The sequence below is a fragment of the Pagrus major genome, chromosome 13, assembly GCF_040436345.1.
Source record: "Pagrus major chromosome 13, Pma_NU_1.0".
In the NCBI taxonomy this organism is placed as follows: domain Eukaryota; kingdom Metazoa; phylum Chordata; class Actinopteri; order Spariformes; family Sparidae; genus Pagrus; species Pagrus major.
In genome coordinates this window covers 25,737,665-25,754,962 of record NC_133227.1, presented here as the reverse complement: position 1 = coordinate 25,754,962, position 17,298 = coordinate 25,737,665, and the positions used below count along the sequence as shown (strand labels likewise).

Here is a 17,298-nt window from a genome sequence, read left to right as displayed (position 1 = left end):
GAAGTTAACCATGCACTACGATCAGGAAAAAAACTCTCGAATATCCTGTGATGCTCAATATACCACCAGTAGTATTAATTTGACCTTTTTATCTTTTGTCTTTACTCTCACACATTTTATGAAGTTTGTTTCTAAAAATTGGCAAAATGTTTAACAACTACATACTCGGTGGACTCGATATTCCTGAAGAGCTCAAAGTCTCTCATGGAGAGCTGGGCAGCAACTTCCATGGTGCTGAGCTGCAGCAGAGTGATCTGACTCTCTCTGAGGAGATCTTGAGCGTCCTCGTCTGAACACAACGTCTCCGTCTCCATATTGTTCTTCAGGTAGTATCTACAGGGAGGAGAACAGAGGGAAAGATGACAAGAAGTTAAAAAATATATTGTTTTTACCAAGGAAAATAGTGCTTGTCTGCTGTGCAGTTTTTTATTGTTTTGTGTTTTTCATTAGTTTTTTACTTCTATTTCATTGTTAGTCTTTGTGCTTTCATTCCAGTTTAGTTACAGTTAATCCTCACAGTGGATTTGCTGGTTTCAGTTCAGTTTTTATTGTTTAATGTTTTTTTTTTTGGTTAGTTTGTTTTTTTTACCAGTTTCAGTATTAGTTTTTTGTATTGTATTTCTCTGAACAAGATTTGAGAAGTTCAGAAGAGGTATTACAAAACAAACTCAACACTTTGTGAAAGCAACTGACGCACAATTATGTAGAAATCCCAGTCTCAATGAACATAGCCTCCTGATGCTTGTTGTGTTGATGAATTTGACCAAATTGCCAAAGACAAAAAGACATTTCCTGTGTATTTATTATTTTATGATGAAAATACACCATATCCTTTCAATTAGTGTGAGTTTTAGAAAGAAACAATATTTATTTCTGCAATTTTTCCAGGAAGTTACTCATCTGTAACTCCCCAGACTTCTCTTGTAAATGTATCAAATCTAAAAGGTGTATAATATCTGAAATATGCCCAGCCGTGACAGAAATCCTGCAGAGAAATAGACGAGGACTAACTATGTCAAAGAAAGTAAAAAAAAAAACGTTGAAAGTGATGTCATCTCTGTGTATTTTTAGAGCAGTAGCAGTGGGTACGATTTCTGCAGTATCCTCAGATGCTTTAATAAAGGCTGCAGAGGCAGACGGGTGGGTGGACAGGATCCAGTTTTTCATCCAGCTGTAACTTTCAGCAAAAACCCAGATAAATCTCCTGAATGTTCCACTCATTCGCATCTCATCTTAAAAAGGGCCACATTTTCTGTCTCCAACTTAAGATGAGTTTGAGGAAAGGGAATAAATACCCGGATGGTATTGATAGATTATAGCCATATTTTACCCTGGGGTAAAGACGTGGAGAGACGGAGTTGGACAGGAGAGAGAGGAGCTTAGAGCAGTTTCTCTATAGGTTCGATCTCCAACAGTTTTCTGGGGTGGTGTCCAGCAGCAGGCCGACTCTCCTACCTTGTTATGTGCTTCTAAGTTTATAAATCTACAAACCCTTCACTTCCTCTCTAATGTGGACATCTAGGAATAAAGCATCTTAGCTGCCTGTAGACCTACAGCCAAAGTGCCAAGTGTTGGCATGGGTGTGACTCTAAATTGGCCTCTGTTACTCTGCCAGAGGAGCTCTAGAGAAGAGCAGCGAGCAAGAGGAGGTGAGGTGAGAAGATCGAGCTTAATGTACATTTAGGATAAAGCACAAGACATGTTCACACTTAGAAAGAAGTGAAGGCTATTTTGAGGGATCAAGCGCAGACCCGAAGACGTTATTGGAGGCTGGATGTTCAGTTTTGATATATTTAAAGGACCTTCTAAGAACCTGTAGCCACATTAAACTACCATTAGTTGAGAGGAACTGAGGAGAGAAGAGAGGGGAGGCAAAATGAGAGAAAAGGACACAAGAGGAGAAAAGAAGAGCTGAGGGGAGATTAAAGTAGATGAGGTGGGAGGAGATAAGGAGACAAAAGGTGAAAAATAAAGATAAGATGAGAGGAGGAGAAGGAGAAGGAGACAAAAAAGGGATGAGGGGATATGAGATGAGAGGAGACAAAAGGAGCTAAGAGGAGACGAGATCAGAAGAGGCCAGAGAAGGAAAGAGGAGAGGAGAGGAGACAAAAGGATAGGCAATAAAAGGAGAAAAGACCTTTAACTAATCATTTAATGGTCCAATTTTCTCAAGTAAATTAAATTTACATTAACAAACTCAAGACTCATTAAACAAAAAACAAACACACAATCTGTACATACGGAGAGGAGACTGAATTAATGATGGACAAAGTGGAGCTAAATCACTGGCACATAGCCACTGTAAATAACCACCAGTGGTGGCTTGAGCGTGCGTCTGTCTGTATGTCTATATGTATTTTGGCAGCGTGAACAAGACTTGCTGCTGGCTTGGCCTGTCCCCCGTTAGACCTCCTGTCAATCACCAGCTGCAGAGAAGGGGAAGCGGAGGAGGCGGGATACAGAGAGGCAGAGAGATATCTGCCTGCTGCGTCTGATATATACAACTACTGCAAACTGTGCTGCATACAAACTACATGTATATCCTGCTGACACTGCACCATGTATATGTATACATGTTGCATGACAGTGGATTGTAAATTTGTCATGTAAGATAGACAATCTGTAAAGGTTTTATTTTGTTGTAAATAACTGCTACAGATTAAAGAAAAAGGGGACCAATCTTTTCCTACCAATATCTCACAGGATGACATTTTTGTCCCATGCAGCTTAGCCATCCATCAAAAACACCAGGAAGGTGTTACCATGAGTGAGTGTCTCTCTGTCGATACATGTTTCAGACCGTCTTGCTAAGAATTTATGCCTATAGATGCCTGCACATACAAATGAGTCCGCTTGTAAACACTATTTGCATGTCTATGATGCGTGACTGTGTATAAGAAGGTGACCGTCTGTATCTATATCTTTGTACGTGCTTGTGTGTGTGCGAGTGTGAGTGTGTGTATGAATAATTCCAGCCGTGCCATGCTGTCTGCTGAGGCCTCCGCCCCTGACAGAGGATGAAATATTCATGCTAACCTAGTTGGGAGGGGACTGATGAGGGACCACAGGAGACCAGGAGAGAGGGAGGGAAAAAAAAGTGTGAAAAAACTGACGGAGGAACCGTTTGAAAGCAGACTTTTTACGGCTGCGGGCCAATTATCCTTCATGTCCCGCTAACTTTCATCTCAAAGAGGGAATGTGTCCGGCATAGAAACGACCGTGTGATGTGCCACAGATTTGCAGACATCTTAAAAAACACATACTGATCATGATTTTGGTTGAATGAAACACACATCATCACACACGGGCACTTGACCAGTATCACGTGCAATTCACTGCAACTAAAAACATTTCCCAGCCTTTTTGTGGGGCACCTGATTTATTCATTCCACTGAACTAGGACACTGGTTCTGAATCCTGCTCCTCGGCACCTGGAGCCCCTGCTGGTTTGTCTTCGAGCTATTTACTCAGGAGCTGATTTACACCTCAGAGATGCTAACTGAATTAACAAAATCACAGAATACTACCCTGTCAGACGTTGTATCGGATTTAATTCTATCCATTTACAGATTAAAGCTCACTAGTTCGTACAAAATAGTGAGCACTGTGTGGTCTTGTGTAAATTGAACCAACCCAGAAATAATTTGGAAAAAGAAAGGAAGGAAAATCTCAGGATTCTGGGCTTAGAGTCCAAGCACCACATGTCATCGCTTTGGTTTGGTCATTCAACAACACACAAGTCGATATAAATTCTGAAGTTCTCTGTTCCACTTCCAGCAACTTTCTGTCCAAGATTCCCACTGTGGATCTGCTGCTGTCTGCTTTTTCCAGGATCAATGTGCTTCCCTGACACTGAAATATCCTGGTTTATTAATTCCCATTTGCTGCCCGGTACTTTAATCGCAGAGACAGAAACACTTGAATGACCATCATCAGGCTCATGGACAGTTGAAAAAGAGCCACAGCTGGATTCCCCAAGGTCAGTTCCCTTTTCTGTCATGCCTGCATGAAGTGGCAAAACGAGTGCCTCAAAGTGCCATGGCAACACGATGCGTCATGTGGGTGCAAAATGGGTTGGTCGAGCTGTGACCTTCCTACTATCACGACCGGTATGAACGAGAGAAAGTTTGGCAGGATATATTTTTGTTCTGATTTAGCTAGCGAGCTTGTACGTTTGTTGGTGCTGCCGTCTAGTGCATGTTTGAGAGACAGAGTCTGTCAAACTGTCAATTTACTTGTACAGTGGATGTTGGAATTAAACAAAAACACTAAGGCATGTGCATGATTCATCAAAACAAGAGACTAAACACCGGTGTAATTCCTGCATTTCTTACCTGCCGTTGAGCTGAATCCGATCGGCCAGTTTGGAGAGCTGGTCGGGCAGGCGGCGCTGCTTTATGACTCCCTCTGGGCTGACTGATACCTCACACAGGGAGTACGTCTCAGGTGCTGCGATGAGGCCGAACTCGTTGACAGTGTGGGCGACCACATCCTTGGCCGTAGTGTCCTTGCTGATAATGATGTAGCAGCTCTGCTGGTCGGCCTTGAACACCCGGATCACCTGGTCAGGGATGTCTGAGAGTTGGAAGAGAGAAAGGAGATGAGGAGTGCTGTCAGGGACTGAATAGGGTTGGATGAGGAGACCGTGTATAGAGGCCAACACTGTAATAAATGCCAATAATGCAATAAAACTAAATGTAATGAAGTCTAAGACACTATAAAAGTAATTTAAGAGCCGTTTGGACATTTTTGTCTAGAGAGTTTCATCTTCTCTCCAGCCCGGCTGTTACATAAATTCATTCTTTCTTTCTGTGAAGCCATTTTTGTTAAAGGACTTGCATGATGATGCCACATCTTGCAACATCTTTATAAGGTCAACTGCTTTTTCTATGTTGGACGCAGATATATTATAAGCCTCTACAAGGTCACCAACAGAATACATACATATAGATAAATACCTGTCACTGTTTATTTGCAAGCATGTACAGTAAAGTGAATTGTTGTTTGTTTTACTTATACCGGGCATCAATATGGAATGATTCTGGGTATAAGCTATATGTACATGTGACATGATCAATGACGTCTTTCACGGATGTTTTGCGCCTCAGATAAAGAAACAAGGACACATGCAGCTAGAGAGGAAATGACGAGTGGTAGAAGCAGGAGGGATCTCATACTAAACATGCATGTGGGGTAATGATCTCCGCACATCATCATCTCTCACTTTCTTGTAGTTTTGTGACCTAGTTATACTTTGGTTTATAATAATAACACACTTGAGTTAGAAGTAAAAATGTAGTCCTGTCCTGGTCCTGTATATTCGACATAACATCACAGGGAAACCTTCTGTTAAGACTCAAAGAGAAAAAATAAATAAAAACACACCGTCTTCATTCAATAATTAATCGTTGAAACCTAAATCATTTACTGAGCCACATTATGTAATGCATTTAAAAGCTACGAATGCAAAATAATTCATAAACAGTAAAACTGTTTTCCCTATGTTCAATGAATGAATTAAATACGGTATAATTGTGTGATTGATTTAAGTAAATATTCAGTAGTAAGAGGCAAAAATAAAAGCTACATTTTCCTGTGGCAGCTGATGCTGGAGCAGCTGCACGCGACACACACGGAGCGATGTGTGCTAAATAATGGAAATGTTCCCCCTGAGTGAAATACTGCATTAAAGATCCCTGTGTTTGAGTAAGGAAGAGGGTACGGCCCATTAGCCACAGGCAGCCGAAGAGCTCCATCATGTAAACTGAAAATGGAGGGAGATCACGAAGAGATCACCGAGAAACAAAGTAAAAGGCCTGCGTGACTGATGAGCGTGCCTCCTCCTGTTTACCGAGCAGAAAAACAGTTAAGTGTGTTCAGACACAAAGTCATTACCTTCACCTTTATTAGCACACAGATCTCTCGACTGTCTGCGGAGACTGTAGGGATCTTTAGGTGTGCGTGTGTGTTGAGATGACGATGGCCGGGGCAGCTTTATTATCATCATCATTACAGCAGTGGCGGCGGCAGCACAATAAGCACAAACAAATTGCTGAAGGTAAAGCCAATAACAATAACGTTAGAGTGAATGCTGACAATCAATCTCCTCTGCTTGTTAGAAGAGCCTGTTGGTGTGTGTCTCTGTGTGTCCGTGTGTGTACAGGGTTATTGTATTTCCAATACAATGTAGGAATGAAATAAGTGAGGACTTTTTGAGGGAAGTTTGGTTGTATTCATATGAATAAATGCTGCTGTTGCCTCCTTTTCCCTTTCTGTATAAACTATTTTGACAGGAATGTATTCATGTATTCACTTTCACTCAATTCATATATATGCATCCAAATCTTTTTTCTATTCTGTAACTTCTGCTGGCTGAGTCTTGACACATATTGTAGATTTATATGTACTTTGAATATTTTGGTTTAAATGTAAGCATATAGGTGTCTTTTACGCTTTGTATATTGTGTGAATTTCACTTTGTCATTTTCTGCTTTGCAGTCAATGATTCCTGGAACGCCGACATATTGATGTTTTGATGTTGAAGGCCAATCTTGGCTATGGATGACCTCTCTATGTACTGTGGGGCTTATTGATTTGAATCACATGCACTTAATATGTCAGTCGAATGATTAGTGACTTTTATCCAGAAGAAGGCCAGATTCCCAGGAAGGTTCACTCTTCAGGTTTCCAACACGATCTTAAATACCAAATTCATGGCTTTTGCTTCTTTTGTAGAAGCAGTTTCTCCACTAAGTTATGTAACATATGGCAACTGGTTTTATCTACAAGCTCCATTAAAGCCTGGATTTATCATTCTGATGGCTGATTTAGTATTATTTACTATTTTTTTTCCCTTTGTGCAACGTCTGTAGGTACCTTTATTTATTTTGTTTACTTTTATTATGACCATTAAGGTTATGATTATTATGATTATTATGATTATTATTATTATTTGCATTACTCTCTGAAAAGTTTAGTTTTCAATTTTCTTTCCATCTTTTGGCTGAAACAGCATTATTGATGCTATGTTTCTGGCACAAGCTTGAAAAACAAGTAGAAGCTATAAATAAAGACTTTCCAGGCTGAATTCCCTCAAATTCAAGCACCCAAAACTGCACAGTTTGAGACACATACACAAGGTTTATTACTGTTGCAACACTGACAATTTTTATAATGAAAACAAGCAGGCTTTATGGTTCGCTTAAAAATAGCTTTCTCACTCGACTTCGAACACTTGTGCACGCCTGTGACCTTCGCACTTTCTCGAGGCAGGTGGCAAGTGAAACAATGACACAGCTGCGAGAGACATGCATGCAAACAGTGGAATGTAGTCTATTTACTCATGTTAAGTTAAAACAATGCCAGAGGATCTCAACTTCATTTGTCCACAAAATATATAAATCAAATCACTTTCAATGACCCGTGTCTATTTTACATGTCACCGCGTGCAGTTTTGCTGGTTGGTATATATGGATTTTATGTCTCACCGGTATCATCATGTGAGAATCATGTGAACAGTGTTTGTATTTAAAGGTGGCGTCTCTGTATGCCTTTTCATTTGAATGACCCGTGCGATCCTTTATTCTTAGAATCAGAAATACATGTGTTGCTCCCTCCATGTTTCCTGTAATGCTGCAGCAGCAGAGTTCCTCTCTTGTTTATGTGCAGCAGGGCGGTGAGGATGAACCGAGTGCAAGCTAAACGCTCTGTGTCTCATTAGCTGTGATTTGTGATGAGAGAGTGGGAAGCTCTTGGCTAATAGCTGGCTATCATATCCGGGGGGCTTAATCATATTTAATCCTGTGGACGAGCTGTGACCCGACCTGCACGCAGGAGGACAATCGCTGCCCATCCAACCAAACACCCAATCAATTATCATCTTTAATAAGGTATCATTCATTTTCTTCAGCACCAGAGAATTTATCCATGGACCGAAGCCAAAGAGGATTTCTACACAGGAAAACAAAAAGTCTGGGGTTTTTGCAAACACAGCACAAAGAGAGGCTACACACTCTCCACAAGCCTCCTTCTTGCCCTCCTTTCTACTATTTGCCAAAGCTTTTCCCAGTCACTCCATCATACAGTCGGACGACATAAATCACCGGGTAAAGCAAACGGAGCAGAAGAGGGCAGGACATGATGGCTGGAGGTGCTCAGAGGAGAGTGGAGTGGAGTAGCTGGGGTTAAACACCAGGGCTCTCATAAATAAACACAAATGAAAAAATTCTAAGTGCTATATTGTAGGCAGCTGGACAAGCTTACAAGCCATGGGCAGAGTTTGGTGACATTTTCAGGTAGGTTTACTTACTGCCCTTGAATGTGCTGCAGCTGAGCATCTAGCCTGCAAACTGATGTTATTGGTGCAGTTTTAAGTGTTTGTTTGGTCGCTTGTTCAACAAGTTGTGGTCCAGGACAAGATGTGTCTATGTTTGGAAGTTAGATAAGAAGGAGACTTAAGCAGGAAAGCTAAGGTGGGTTGGTCTTAAAAGTCTGTGGCTCCTTTCTTACTTACTTTAACAGACTGGCTGTTAGTCTGTCTACTAACAATATTGCTGCTAAACATTTGAAAAAACATCAGTGTTTTTGATCTGCTTGAAGTTTGAATCTTGAAAAACTAAAATCACATCATCCTATGATAGTCATAGAGGCTGTTCACATTTGGTTTCAACATCTGTCCTGAGTGGTGCACACAAGGGGACAGCAATGTTTTTAACACAATTTAAGAAGTGTCTTCATGTATAATGTTTGCCGAATTAATCAGAATGCCCAAATAGTTAAAAATTAGGTGTAGACAGTGTTTTTCAAAGTTTATAAAGTTTCTCCTAACTCCACAACTCACAAAATGTGTCGATTTTTAAAGGGAGTCTGGGGATTTTCTTCATGGGCGACAAAGAAGTTGCCTATATTGGTTACTGCTTACTGTATTTGTCAAATTTGACATGTTTACCACCAATTAAGAGTGCTCTTTCATGAATTGAGTGTAAATGATAGAATCAGTTGAAACAGTGTGTTGGGAGGTAAGAACCACTTTAGACACGGAAGCAGACAGGCTGGTACAGCGATGCCACGACAAAATGGCTGACTGATTTAATGCTGAATTTACAGGAAGGTGTCAATGATTTAGAATGTATCCGGCAAAGTTTCACAGAGTTTGTTAAGTTTCTCCTTACTCAACAACTCCTAAAATTGTGCCATTTGTAAGGGAGTCTGGGGACATTGCCATTATCAGTCTAGTTGTCCACTCGTGATCGGCTCACTCAGGAAGGACGTTGATACCAAATGTGAACAGCCTCATATATTCTCTCACAAGGTTGGATGTCAAGTGGAGAAATATAAATACAATACAAGACTGAAACCAGAGCCTGAAGGATGAAGTTCATTGATGCAGACATTCAAAGAAGGAGTGTGGACAATAAGTTCACGGATTAAAGAAAGCAGAGACTAAGACAATCCAACAGTAGCAGTGAAGGTGTGTATACTTACAGTAGAGTCCCAAGGCTTGGCAAGCAGAGAGGAAAAAAGAGAAAAACACAGTGAATATATGAGAGGAAGAAAGAGTACAAAGAGACATAGTAACTGGAAACATGATGACAGAGGAGAAAAAGGAGGGAAGACCGGCGGAGTTTGTAGCGTAGCCTTAATCTGTTCGTGTGAAAACCAGAGGGGCCGAGTATGAGTCATCATGTCGAGACTAGAACATCTGTTTAAAATCACAGCAGGAGAGTCGCAGGAGGAAAGAAAAGGGAGAGAGAAAAGGATGAGAGGAAGAAAAGAAACAGAAAGCGGTTGGAAAGAGAGAAATAAAAAGAAGAACCTGAGGATCTGAGGGAACGACTTTGCTCAGAGCCACACATGAAAAGACACAGAGACACGTCGTCACTTCTGCTCTACCTCTATCTCCAGGATAGGAGAAAAGAACAGCACAGCATTAACGTCCACACTTTACTTCTGTAACCGCGTCAGCTTTTGTTGTTTAAAGCAGGGATGTACTTGGATTTATGGAATGATTAATCGCTCATGTCTAGGGAATATTAAGAAAAAAGTGAAAAATGGACATCAGAATTTCCCAGTGCTCGTCCATGAATCGCTTTTTTTATTGTCCAGGAGAATTAATTTTAAGTTATGATATCAGAAAAAGAAAACAGCAAACCATCACATTTGAGAAGCTGGAATGAAAAAGAACTGCTTAACATAAACAAGATTTAAGATTATATTACGAAAAGGTTGAATAATGTCTCCAATACAGAATCAATCATTCCTGTCACTTGACAACTTGAGGCCTGCTGATTAAAATATGTATGAGACACTTGCTCGTCTTTGATTTCTATATTCAATCTTCTCTCTTTCTTGCATTTTTTGGGTTTATCGTTATTTGGTATGTCCATACTCATTGGTTACCGTGAAGCACTTTATATCTTAAGTTAATATAGACCACATCTGTTGTGGTGAACTATATCAGTGACGATTCATTTAACAAGGATCCCTACTAAAGCCTTGTGAAAATCTCTTTACCAAGGGGGTCCTGACCAAGATGCCGCAAGAACAACATTTTTACAAACCAAAAAGTATTCTCAAAAAGTACAGGAATTATGAGGATGTAGCGAGCAGCGCAGAACATTTCTGATAGCAGCATTTTATTTCAGCCACCATTTAAAAAAAATCTGCTGCTCGTTTGTTTTTTTGTTGTGCTTTTACACATTGTGGGAACTGAACATTTTAAATTTAGATATCACCGCATAGATTCAGAGAAGTCTGTCTGATTCTCTTTGAGGAAGTCAGATGAGAGTCAGCTGACGGTCACTCTCTGAGGTAACATTAGAGGGCCATTGTTTGTGGGAAGACGTGATCAACACCTGAATGTGTGACTGATGAAGAGAGCCTTATCATGAGGTCTGTTGTCCTGTTGTTACCTGACAGTATATGAGTCAAGACAATATGAAAGTCTGCAGGGAACACTATGCTTGGGTCTTCGCTCTATCAAAATGGAAGCATGCGACAGAAGGACTGCCGACGAAAAAAACATTGTTATCTAGTTATGCAAAAAAAATGACATAAAAACAGCCGTCGCTTTTTCATACACCAGCTGACTTATCTGCTAAAGTTTGTGGATTTTCTGAGTGAGTTGGAAACGCAAAGAACAACAGCCTGGAGGCCGAAAAGTACCTTCTACTGTAGGACTAAAAGTTCAGTGTTTCCCACACATATATTTTACTTGGGCGGTTTGCCCGGGTATATTAACGGCCGCCCAAGTATAACTGGCGAGCCATTTTAGTATTTTATACTTTGGTTGTTTTATGGTTCTCTTGGACAGATAAAATAAAAGCTGTCTAACTAGGAACAATCCAAAACAATAACTGCAGCCATGTTACTCATATCTCCCTGAATGAACAGTGGAAAAGTGAAAGTGATGCATCAGATATGCAAATGTAATTACAGGTAAGACTGTGGAGGTATTATCGGCCCTGCAGAGCATCTGGAACAGGGTCCAGTTTGAGCGGCTCTACTATTAAATCTAATGGGAAGCCATGGGACTAAAGGAAACTTGATCTAATGGTGGATGATTAATGAGCCCCGGTTGGTGTGTGTATGTTTGTACAACACAACCACATGTGATGTATGGGTCTACAAACTAGGGATGTACGTGCAGGTGTGCGTATGTGTGTGTGCGTCTGTCCGAGTGTGTGCAGCTCTTTGACAAATGGCCGGTGGAATAAATCAGGACGATATTCACTCTCTCGCTCTCTCTCACCTTTTCCACTTTCTCTTTCTTGTTCTGCGCTCTCTCTGTTTTTCAATCTCACTAAGGTGCACACACACACACACACACACACACACACACACACACACACACACACACACACACACACACACACACACACACACACACACACACACACACACACACACACACACACACACGGGGAGTCCTTCATGTTAGTTTATATAATTACATGCGCAGAAACCCGCCTGACAGGAAAAGAATAAATGAGTCTTTCAGTCCAGGAGGTTAACTTTGGTCAGACGGACACAATTCTGCAACGGCGCTATGGCAATTCAAAAAGAAAGACCCCAGGCCTTGAGTGTGTGTAAACCTATGCTAGAAATCTCCAGCTGCCTCCTTCGAAGAAGTGAACGTGTGTTCCTTTGTCAGCACAAAAGAGTGTAAGTGTTTCTGAGGAGTTTGCCTGCATTTCAAGGAGAGAGGAAGATGAAAGGGGAGAGACGGAGAGTTTGTGTTCGAGGAAACCGAATGCACACAGCACGACACTTCTCATACAGCGGCTTTATGCGATTATGTTCAAGGGTGACAGGTTGTCTGTACAGGGTCTCTGAGAATCGGAGTCCTTCACTCCACAAGTGGCTTTCGCTGTTCAAATGAGGCCGAGGTCTCAAGTCGAGTGTGACAAACAGCTTCAGGAAAGAAGCACTGGAATAAGACCACGAAGGTCATAAACAACTTTGAGAGAGTGAGATGGAGGTTTAGCTTCCTTTACACAGGAACTTGCACTTGTTTTGTTTACAAATCCGAGTAAAAACAGGATTTTTTAGGCCATTTAAGAAGCCCGGTTGTGTCTTCTCTGAAGTACTTTGTGAGGAAATAGTTGTTTGCATTAATGTTTAATTTGTTTCACTACACTCATCAAAGATAAAAACAACTAACTGTCGAATGCTCCAGTTTGGCGACATTCTAGTCAATAATAATCGAAAACCCAACAGCAGAATAATCAAATACCACAGTTATGTAGAAACCTCTTGATTTCACTGAGTCAGCGTGCTTTTCTTACCTGCGGGGTTGGAGAAGTCGAGGACGCTGGTGGCCGGCTGCAGCAGGTCAGGGCTGCTGGACGACAGGTTGCCGGGGATGGGCATGATGGCCACGCTGTGACGACACTGCTTGGTTCCCACGATGCTGTCGTCCTGAGACTGACCCATGCCACCATCGCTAGAGAGAAAAGCAGCAGGGAGACGAAGGAGGATGGGATGAAGGATGGAGTGGGGGAAATGAGGGATGGTAGAACAAGAAAAATTGTGTGTTGTAAAAGAGAGAAAGAGAGAGAGAGAAAAGGGAAAATGAGATTTTCTCCATTAAAGACAAACTTAATGTTCCAACATTAATTCGAGAGTTTTATTTTGCAGCCGTAGACATATTTCAGAAAAGCTGCCTGAATGTTTTTCCCTTGTGTTTTATGAGCTTTAAGCACAAGTACTAGAATGAGTGCCTTTTTTTTTTTTTTTTTGAGAACATAAAAGTCTCATAACACCGTGGGAAAGAAAATATCAGGAGATTTAATCAAAATGTCTACTCCTCCTGCAGAATGACAACACAAAATATCAATATCACTATATTTGTCTTTTCATATGCAGCAGTGACACAGCTGAAACTCATTTAAGAGACGGCTTCATGAATGGCAGGAACTGATAAGGAGCATTCACAGACAGACACGCACAAGTTCACCAAACACACACACGCACGACACGAGACAATGAGACAGGTACACACGAGCTTAGAGACACGAACAAGCATCGCAAACAGCAGAGCACAAGTGAAAAGAAATGAAAGGTAATAAGGATTTTAGCTCGTTCAGATGTTTTGCCATGTCTTTGGGTGTTTGTACATTATGTTCCTGTTCCATCTGTTGGCCCTCTGTTCTCTTGTGTGTGTGTCCGGCAGTTGGTCACATTATGCAGCTAAACTGGACTTGAGAGACAGGCGCCTTTTCTACCTGGCTCTTCCAGAAGCCGCTCAGGGATATGTAAACATCAACCTTTACATTAATGGCCTCATTAGACTGCCTCCATCTGCATATATGTGATGGAAATGGCAGCTCTTTTGAGACAAACCCACAAACAGACAGGTTGGGTGTTGTGATTTTGAAAAGCTCTGCCTCGAATGATAAATGTGGGTTCCCTAAAGGATGGATAACATAGTTGTGGTAGATTTTAACTCAACCATGGTTTCTGCAAGGTTTATCCGGTTATATTTAGGACTTTTAAACATCTTTTTAATGCGTCATAGAATGCATTTTAATACCTGTGTCACTGCCATACTGGCCAAGGTGTAGAATTTATTATTAAATCTTTTTTTCCCCTAGCAGTATACGCTACGGCTCACAAGTTTGGGGTCACCAAAATAAATGTCATGTTTTCTTTCTTTCTACTTAAATTCATCAAATTAGTTGCTTTTGTCAAAGAATCTTCCATCGGCAGCAGTTGCAGCCCTGCAGACTTTCGGCATTGTGGCCGTCAATCTGTTGAGGTAATCTGAAGAAATGTCGCTCCATGCTTCCTGAAGTACCTCCTACAGGTTAGAGTGGCTTGATGGGAACTTCTTACAGCCCACACGGTCAAGCTTAATAGGGTTGAGATCTGGTTACTGTGCTGGCCACTCCATTATAGACAGAATACCAGCTGACTGCTTCTTCCCTATAATAAGTTCTTGCATAGTTTGGTGCTGTGCTTTGGGTCTTTGTGAAGTTGGCTCAATCAAGCGCCGTCCACAGAGACTTTTATTTTAATTTTAACAATCGTCAAAAAAAGGACATGTCGAAGTGACCACAAACTTCCGAGCGCAAGTGTACAACAATAATTTCTAATAATACAATTAATCAAATTATTGCATCATAAAATCGATTCAAGACAACACAAACAGGCTGCAGTTGGATACAGAAAGACACACAAAAGCCTTCTTCTTTGTAGGAAACTGAATCCAATGCTTTTTAAGACTTTTCAGCCCCTGCAGAGAACCACTTAAGACCTTAAGCAGTATCTAAACTATCTAGAATATCATTTTAGACTAACTATAAACATACTGGTACACAAATTAAAGAAAATGAATGCAGCATGATATGATATCAGCACTTAAATGCTGTGATGATTAATTGATGTTAAATACACACTGCACAAATCTAAATATGTTGTCATTGTGAGTTTGAGTGGCAGTCTGTAAACTGAGTGTCTGAGACGGAGAGCTCATCTCATCCTGCCGCCTGCATACTAACTGTAGCTTCCCTGCGTCTGTACAGTTTGTCCTGAACATGGTGCAGTAATGCAGGGCTTCCGCTAACACAGCTGAGTGCTGCTGTAGCAAAGCCTCTGTAATCTTCGAGTCACCAGTCGATAGGTGGTGCGCCGACAAGGTGGAAGAAAGAGAGGGGGAGAAAAAGATGAAAAAGGACGATGAAAGGAAGAGATAAGGGAAGAAATAGGATTTGGAAGGCGGTGAAAAAAGACAAAGGAGAATGGGAGGATATGGAAAGAGATAAGAGATAAGGAAAGCATGGAGCTCAACTAAGACTAGACTGGACTGCTCTGATAATGTGATAATAATACAAGTCTGATAACATTCAGATTCTGACCGATGCAGGTGAAGACTGACATAATTACACCTGATGATTACAAGCAAATGTGAAAGTCTGACTGTCACAAATAACAACATTCTTGATTGAAGTAAGAATGATACAGTTTTGTAGAGTTTTTGGTTCACTGAATATAATGCGAGTCTATTAATGGACTAGACATAGAAAAAACAAGCTTGCAAGTTTATTTGCATACAGGTGTTTATCTGATTCACTTATGGCTCAGGTTTTCTGAAATGCTCAACATCAAGAGACCAAAACCACCTGTAGACAATAAAAATGTAAAAAAAAAAAACAAAGCCTCTTTGATATTTTCTGCAAAATTCCCTGCAGAAAACAGCACATTTGGTTGAATAACCGAAAGCCTGAGTCGTGAACACATTAACTGGAGAGCTTGAATGTAAAACCAAAGAGAAAGAAACACCTTGACTCTGCAGAAAAGTGGCATTCATGTGTTACAGGAATTAGCATGAAATCTATAAATGCAGTCCTCTAGCAGTATTGCTGAAGGTCAGTGGTGCTGCTGAGTGTGTGTCTGTGTGCGTGTGTGTGTGGCTGCCTGCTGTGCGCAGGTCTGCAGATGGATACTGAATCAAATGGTTAGAGGATGGGGAGTTACACAAGAGCTCTTACCCAAACAGGCCCCTGAAGCAGCGGAGACAAACAGGAAGAGAGACGACATTGAAAAGCGTGAAAAAGAAAAAAAACAACCGAAAAAAAAACCCAGAAGCTCTGCTGAAGTGATTCAGCGATACGAGTGCAGCAGAGTGAAAAGGCCTCTCTTCTCTCACACACACTCGAAACAGCACACATGTACATTGACAGAATATACGATAGCCAAAGTTTGGAAACACTGACAGGTTTGCTGAAATAAATAGGCAGAAAAAATGTCAGAAGCACAAGTCTATACATAGCACATGAAAGAAAAAACTGCAGGATTTGTCAGGAAATCCAGCTCGACTATTTGATCGATAGCAGGAAGCACATAAGGATTATAATTAAAGAAAAACAACATTATTTACTAGGAATTTGTACAGAAATAAGCGTCATCACTTTAAGCTTCTGTTCTCTTCGCTATATATATCGTAAAGTGTGTCAGTTTTTCCAATATTCTGCAGCTCTCATACAGTAGTAACTATTTATATATACAGTATATACGTATAGACAGAGCAGGGTTATACGTGTAACAGAGCAATAATGAACAGATCTTTTCAGTAGTGCAGTGAGCACGCAGTACAATATGGATGTCTCGTCGGGTGAATGTTTAGATGCACAAACACTCAATTACACAACAGTAAAAGTGTTATTCATCATGATTTAGTACATGTAACTGTATCATCAGCATGAGAAGCAGAGAGGATGAAAATGGCATCATGGGACATGGGGTTACTACTTTATCGTCATCTCACTAAATCACCACGGACTTCTGAGACAAACCGACTAAAGGCTAAAACCTCTGTCTATTGCTTTCCAATCTGTGGAATGTAAATCACCCGGGTTGGTCAATATGGGATGTGTATAAAAGGTACATGCACCGGTCCAGACATGTTAATTTGGCAGAAAAACGACTTGTTTATTGCCGGAGTGTCCTTGTCATATAAAATCTTTGTCTGAAGTGGAGCACAATGTCAGCCAAGAACAGAAAGGTGCGGCAGCAGCAGTGACGGTGGGTTTGTGTATGTACCTAAGCCGGGCATCTGAAGAGGATTTTAAAATATTAAACAGGGTTATTTGGTTATTTGGAAGTGAGCGAAAGCCTCGGAAATGTGGCCTCTGTGAGAGAGAGAGAGGGAGACGGAGAGAACTGTAGTCACAGGTTTCATCCTTGTGAGAGCCAACATGTCCTTTAACTGACATGGAGTCTAGTGTGTGTGTGTGTGGGAGTGCTAAAAGGTATGATTTGTAAGAAATGAGCAGAAGGAGTTTGAAGGTAGCTCCAAAA

The 17,298-nt window shown here is 41.0% G+C and overlaps 1 protein-coding gene across 3 annotated transcripts in view; it reads right to left on the bottom strand.

Moving 5' to 3' along the window:
* The window catches only part of LOC141007396 (rap guanine nucleotide exchange factor 6-like), a 163,275-nt gene that overhangs the window by 15,183 nt on the left and 130,794 nt on the right, over window positions 1-17,298 (bottom strand). For all 3 annotated transcript variants that reach the window (XM_073479755.1, XM_073479754.1, XM_073479756.1), the window contains 3 exons: window positions 12,786-12,943; window positions 4,335-4,575; window positions 166-333 (listed from right to left, as the gene is read on the bottom strand). In XM_073479755.1, the coding sequence (XP_073335856.1) occupies window positions 166-333; window positions 4,335-4,575; window positions 12,786-12,943 (567 nt within the window). The remainder of the gene's footprint in view (window positions 1-165; window positions 334-4,334; window positions 4,576-12,785; window positions 12,944-17,298) is intronic.